The sequence below is a fragment of the Tauraco erythrolophus genome, chromosome 1 (genome assembly GCF_009769465.1).
Source record: "Tauraco erythrolophus isolate bTauEry1 chromosome 1, bTauEry1.pri, whole genome shotgun sequence".
Lineage (NCBI taxonomy): Eukaryota > Metazoa > Chordata > Aves > Musophagiformes > Musophagidae > Tauraco > Tauraco erythrolophus.
In genome coordinates this window covers 68,533,904-68,540,874 of record NC_141465.1, presented here as the reverse complement: position 1 = coordinate 68,540,874, position 6,971 = coordinate 68,533,904, and the positions used below count along the sequence as shown (strand labels likewise).

General features: G+C 40.2%; 1 protein-coding gene across 3 annotated transcripts in view; it reads left to right on the top strand.

Moving 5' to 3' along the window:
- The first annotated feature begins 294 nt into the window (after positions 1 to 294).
- Positions 295 to 6,971, top strand: part of MCF2L (MCF.2 cell line derived transforming sequence like) — a 168,206-nt gene continuing 161,529 nt past the window's right edge. For 2 of the 3 annotated variants that reach the window (XM_086610768.1, XM_086610764.1), the window contains exon 1: positions 337 to 514. In XM_086610768.1, coding sequence (XP_086466894.1) covers positions 337 to 514 — 178 coding nt within the window. Of the gene's footprint in view, positions 515 to 6,971 lie in introns of all 3 variants that reach the window. The other variant, XM_086610782.1, reaches the window with a different exon arrangement.

The following is a 6,971-nucleotide window of genomic DNA, read 5'->3' as shown; positions in this document are numbered from 1 at the left end:
CACATGTAATTTGATATTTGTGTGTTGTTTGGGGTTTTTTATGATTAACTCCCTGACCTACAATACAAGCATTTTGAGAAACTTCAGAGGACTCTTAAAGTTTTTATTTTGGCTACAATACCTTGGATGGTTTTTATGAACTGCATATGATAGCATAAATGGCTATTATCAACTGCATATTTTTTCTCTAAATAAAATCAAAGATAAAATAATGTGTAGGTAACTGTCAATCTTAATGTTATTTGAGCCTTTTCTTTCAAGTAGCTAGGTTTTTTCCTTCTCACAGAAAATGATTTTCTGTTTGTTTTTGAATTTCAGAAATCAACTAGCATTTTCATGTCTGACTACTGGTATTGGAGGTTGATCCCATGCAAAGAAACTGGAAGCTGCAACTGTTTTGCAACAGCCAACCAGTCTAATGAAGAGAAAGAAGAAGATACAAACCATCAGGTTGTGGTGTCAGATATCATGCAGCTTGTGCGAGATAAGCAGGAGGTGCCAGAAGGTGCAGCAGGTGAGGAAAATGCACTATGTTTTGAAAACTGTCCAACTTGCTGCCAAGTTAACTGTGTTGAGAAAAGGACTGATGCCTTCAAGAATTTTAGCAATGGTGTCTCATCACTAGTGATGAGAGTAGGGTGAGGAGCCTAAAGAAAGGAATAGCTGAGTGTTCACTTGGAGCAGGATGATGTCACCACAAAAACAAACGTTTAGTAGCAGCCAGTGAAGAGTGAAGACCTTTACTCAGGAGAACTGATGCTTGTTATAAGAAGTTAAAATAATTCCATAAATTAATTGATTAGCAAAAAATAGTCATCCCAGAGAAACCTGACCTACCTTCCTACAGTTTTGAAATCACACTCTAGAGAAACAGCTGAGAAGCAAGTACAAAATACCTCTGCACCTTATCACATTGCTTTTGTTGCTATGGTCCATAAGCAGAAAACTGTAGCAAATGCTAGTTTATAGTTAAAAGGATTAAGAATGCATTTTTTTTTCCTATACCATCTGATCTTATATTTACCTGTGCAGGAGGTTGTTGGATTCATATATGAACTTTGTGACCTTTGCCTTAGTACTAGTGCAGATGGACTATAATTCTGTAATTTAATTAGCAGTTGCATCTGATAGCAATTGGTCTTTGTTAACACATCTTAATTTCATTTTGTTAAACAAATTTTTAAAAAGCCTCCCAGGCAATTAAAAAATATCTGCACATGCTTATGCAAACCTCTCTAAGCTGGAAAGATGATCCAAAACCGGAAAGGTGAAATTCACTAAAATGCAGTTTTGCATTTCATACACAATTACAAGGCAGGATATGACTGCTTTGTAATAAAAGAAAAAAAAAGCTCAGTCTTTCAGCCTGAATGAGCTAATGATGTTGGTGCTACTACAGAATGATTCATGTTCTGCTGTGGCTTAACAGGAAATTGTTACTAGAGTAATCATTTTATTTGTGTACTAGTGAGGTCTCAGCGAGAAAACGAGATTTCTTTTCAGGGCAATAAGGAAAGAGGAAGAAAAACTGCAGAAATTCCAGAGGAAGATGTCAGGATTGCTCAGAGTTTTACAAAGTACAGCTTCTGTGGAAATACGGAGGGTGTCTCTAGACTACAAGTGAAAACAGAGTGGAGAGCGCACATGTTCTGACTTTCTAGTGGAGATCTGTGTAAGTTATGGAATAAGGTGGACATGTACTTGTTTTAATTTTCTTGTTGTCCATATCTAATAGAACAAAAACAAGAAAATGTGAACTTGATTTCTGCAGATGAGATTTAGACCTAACTGTGGGGATTGTTAAACAGACTACTTAAAGAGCTTGTGCAGTCACTAGCCTGTTCTTGATGAAATCTTCAGTGAAAGAAACCACTGCTGGAGGTGAGCTGGGTGTACTTGATTCCATCTCAGTGCTTTAAGCTAGGCTAAGAGATTTCAAGAAGTTTTTTTTCTGTATGGTGCTTCTGTGATGGAAGGCAGGCCTGGGGTATGAAGTCAGGGGAAAAGTAGTTCTGTCTTGTGTCGTCTGTAGGATTTTTAAATGGGAAATTGCTGTTCTTCCTCTCCAGAAATTCAGGGGAGAGCTGCGTCAGGTTCAGACTAAGGTGCGTGTGTACTCTTTGTTGATGTGACAGTGAATCAACGGTTGACTGGTTCGCCTGTACAGGAAGCTTAGTGAGCTGCACAAAGCAGAATGAAAGCAGTGAAGGCAGACCAGGAACTGAGTGTATATATACATACTTGATAGGCATGGGACTGCCTATAATAACCTGCATGTACTTGGCTATGCTAATTTCACCTTTCAGCTGTGGCTGCTGTCCTTCTGTCACTGAAGTCCATGTGAAAGGAATATGAGTTTTAATGAAATAAGTTCTGGGCTAAATTTCTTGGCCTGAGATGTAGCAGATTTTTCATTGAGGATTGCATCCTTGCTTGGCTTGACGGCTGAATTGCAAGCCATTAATCAAAACTGAAAAACACCTGATAATACTGTTTATGTTTGGAAAAAGTGAGACATAGTTTTTTTTTTTTAAAATGTATGTTTGTTTTCTTTTGACTTGGAGAACAGCGTGTAGACTGGGAAAGGAGCTTTCCCAGAACTAGGTATGACAAACTAAGTTGCAGATAGTTTTCTGGTAAAGTTATTAAACTTCAAAACTAAATTCAGCATGAAAGCTCTTTCAGTATCATAACTAATACTGTAGCTAGTATTGGGGATTGATAGAATCGTTTTTTTCATGGCCATTTTATTGGATTTTGATTTTTAACAAATTATTGTTCTTAATTTAAGAAATCTGCATGTTAATATTTTCTGGCTTTATGAAGGAACTGCTGAAAAGAATCTGCTCTGAAAAGAACTACAATGGCATAACGGTGAATATTTAAAATGGGCAACTTGTATGTTGAGTATGTGGTGGGATGAGCAGTTGGGTTTGTTTTGCTCTAGTTCTAATACTTGCTCAAATGCTTGTTTCAGGAAAAGAAGCAAGTATTTTTGGGGTTGGTAAAGAAAGCCATAGTGCCTTGTTCTGTGAAGCTAAGCCTTACACTCTTCTGGTGCTGTGGAAAATAGACTCCAACAACATTGCTGGAGTCTTTTTACCTTCTCTCTTTTTGGCTTTTGTAAGCAAATGTGAGGGATCTTAGTTCCTCATGCAGACTAGTAATTCTGTAGTATGAAGAGCATCTTGCTACTCTTAGTTATAGAATCATAGAATGGTTTAGGTTGGAACACACCTTAAAGATGATCTAGTTCCAACTGCCCTGTCATGGGTAGGAACACCCTCCACTAGATAAGGTTGCTTAAAGCCTCATCCAGCCTGGCCTTGAACACTGCCAGGGATGGGACATCCATAACATCCCTGGGCAACCTGTTCCAGTGCCTCACCACCCTCAGAGGGAAGAATTTCTTCCTTATATCTAATCTAAATCTGCCCTCTTTCAGTTTAAATCCATTGCCCCTTGTCCTACCACTACACGCCCTTGTAAAAAGTCCCTCTCCAGCTTTCCTGTAGGCCCCTTTTAGGTACTGGAAGGCTGCAATAAGATCACCCCGGAGCCTTCTCTTCTCCAGGCTGAACAGCCCCAACTCTCTCAGCCTGTCTTCATAGCAGAGGTGCTCCAGCCCTTAGATCATTTTTGTGGCCCTCCTCTGGACCTGCTCCAGCAGCTCCATGTCCTTCTTGTGTTGGGGACTCCAGAGCTGAATGCAGTATTCCAGGTGGGGTCTCACGAGAGCAGAGCAGAGGGGCAGAATCACCTCCTCGACCTGCTGGCCACACTTCTTTTGATACAGCCCAGGATACGGTTGGCTTTCTGGGCTGCAAGTGCACATTACCAGCTCATGTTGAGCTTCTCATCCACCAGCACTCCCAAGTCCTCCTCAGAGCTGCTCTCCAACCATTCTCTGCCCAGCCTGTACTTGTGCTTGAGATTGCCCCAACCCATGTGCATGAACTTCATGAGGTTCTCACAGGCCCATCTCTCCAGCCTGTCAGGTTCCCTCTGGATGGCATCCCTTCCCTCCAGTGTGTCGACCGCACCACACAGCTTGGTGTCATCAGCAAACTTCCTGAGGGTGCACTCGATCCCACTGTCCATGTCACCAACAAAGATGTTAAACAGCGCCGGTCCCAGCACCGACCCATGTAGTTAAACCATGTGTTGCCGTTGCTGAAGTTTTAATGCCTCTGTTCCCTCCCTCTCCCCAGGAACTCTTCTGCTATGCTATTGATACTACATTAATTGCAATATTTTTACTGCAGTGTTTCCTAGAAGTTATAATTAAGATCAGGTCTTCATTGTGTCTATGACTTTACATACTTTTGCTTGAGAACATGTTGCATCTTGGAAAGCTTAAAAGCCTAGCTTCAAAGTGATAGATGAAGAAGCATGCAAAATTCAGCTTGAGGCAGAGCACAACCAAGATGGAAGCATGATAATGTCTGACCAACTAATGTGTGCTATTGCCTCATTTCAAATTGTCTGTGTAGTACATCCTTCCTTTTGTCTTCAGAAGAGGCTGGAAAATGGAAGGATCATGGAGACAGGATGGAGGCATAAGAGAGAGTCATGACTCTTCAAAAATAAATAAAAATAAATTAAGAAAATGCTCCTCATTATTTCTATAATTTCTCAGTGTCTGTTATGTTGTTCTACGTGTTTGGGGTTGGACTTCAGGAGTGCTGTGCTTGGAGGCCTGTTTACATAACAATGTTGTTTTTTAATAGGGCTTTTCTGCTCTGGAGATGGTCCCCTTCAAACAGTGGACACGTTTTATTTGGTTGGTTTTTCCTCCGTTCATGTTCCAAACAGATTTGAGCTGATCTTTTCACAAAGGGCTTTTTAGCCTCCTGCAATGATGCTAAAGCAATAGGGAAGCAGAGGAAACCTTTTGTGGTATCAAGATTTGTTAGTGTGATGTCTTGGGAACTGTACTTGCTAATGTAGCAAAAAGCCATGAGGGTGCTACAGTCAAAGCTTTTACAGAAGTAAGGGGACTACTGTGACTCTGCCCAGGCTTTGAGGAATCCAAGGATACAGGCAACTGCTGACTGAAGTCTCCCTGCTCCAAACTTACCTGAGAAGATGTACTTCATGAGTAGAATTTTTTTGAAAACAATTTTAAATTATAAAATGGATGTCATTTTACATAATTGTTAGGATTTTTGCATGAGAAATTACAAGGCAGCTGAAAAGACAGCTGGGTGACTATGGGATGTGCCAATTCTAACGCTTGTAACAGTGCTGCAAAACACAACATCAGCTGTTGCACTCTCAGGCACGTGAAGTGCTCATCTGTTACATTCATGTGCTCTCGGAAAGAAATGTGCTTGGTATCATCTCAAATGCTAAATTGCATTGTTTTCCATACATAAACACCTTTTAGGCACTGCTCAGTGGCATTACTGAAGCTCAGGTTTGAATATATACTTACTGCAACATCACTGTCTGGAACAGGTTACATTATGAAGACCACTGATGGCTCATCACCTGCATCAGAGAGGGGAAAAAACCAATGACACGCTGTCTCTTAAAGACTTATACATCCTGGCTAACTCCAGTTATACTCTGAACCCAGAGTAAAACTCCAGTTATAGGCATTAGCCCCTTGCTTCCACTAGTCATAACTGTATAAATACAAGATTTCAGTAGTAATGTACAAGGGAAACATTGTAGGCATTCACTGTGATAATAATTACACTGTTTCAAAGTAAGTGACTTTTCAGAAAAACAATAGCTAATGCTGTTTGAATGAGGTCCATTCTATTCCTTAGTATCTACAAATACAACCTTTTAAAAATCTTAACTAAAAAATTAGAAACTTAATCTTTTAGAAGCTGCTTTTATTGGTAGCTAAAAGAGTGCTAGGATTAATCCAGTGCATTTCTGGGGAGAAGTCCTCCATTTATGCCACATATTTGGAAAGTTCCTTGATTCTTGGAGCTGTTTTATGTTCTCCAAGAAGCTTTATCGTACTCAGTATCTCACTAGAATTTTAATTTTAATTTGCAAAGCTGTGTGCATTACACCATACCTCAAGTAACAACTTGATGAAAAGCTTTCTTCAAGGGAGTACTTATGAACTAGATTAATACAGCTAGCAGGCATATGTAGAAAATGAGGCTGTGAATATCATACCAAGTATTGTTGATGATGTTGTTTGCACATGCAAAAAAAAAAAATCAAAATGTCAACACCGAAATTTGTGAGGCAGTTGGAGATTTCTTCTGTATCAGAATTCCGTATGGAGCTGCGACAAGACCTCTTTGTTCACGGGAGCGACAACAGTGTGCTGTCGTCTGATTAACGTTGGTACGTCTTCTGTGGAATGAAGATGGCATTACAGACCTCTCAGCCTGTCCTTGCAGGTGCTAAATAGCCCATGACCTTTTCTGCCTTTAAAAACAAGCCAACTAGGGCAGGAGTCTTTAAGCTATAACACACAAGACACTTAGGGGTCCAGCACACAACTGGGAGCCATTGCTGTCCCTGATGGTATCCATCATAATGCTCAAGGAGGGGGGACTCGGAGTTTACTTTCTTTGTTATGAACATAGAACTGTGATAATCATGACTGTTGGCAGAGAAAAGTGTTTGTTTTGCTTTCCACTGCTCTTTGCTTAGTGGCACTGGGTTGTCCCTAAAGGACTGCCTGGATTTTACTGTGGGAGCTTCTAAGTGTATCCATGCTGAGCTTTCCATTAGCCACGAGTAGTTTGATTGATGTGAGGTGCACATCTAAGTAAGATGTAGCACGTATTATGTGTGCCTGGTTAGCATTTCTCAGTGTTCGAGGCTGTTTGCTTACAGTGGAAATCAGTTTTTTAAATAAATGTCTTTACAGGCCTGTTCCTTTACTGGCCATTGTTGGACTGGTATCAGTTTCAGCACATGTTTATAAGCCCATGTTTTTATGTGTGTGTTAGTTAAAAGAGCTGCTTTTTATTAAAACTGAATTTCTACTGAAA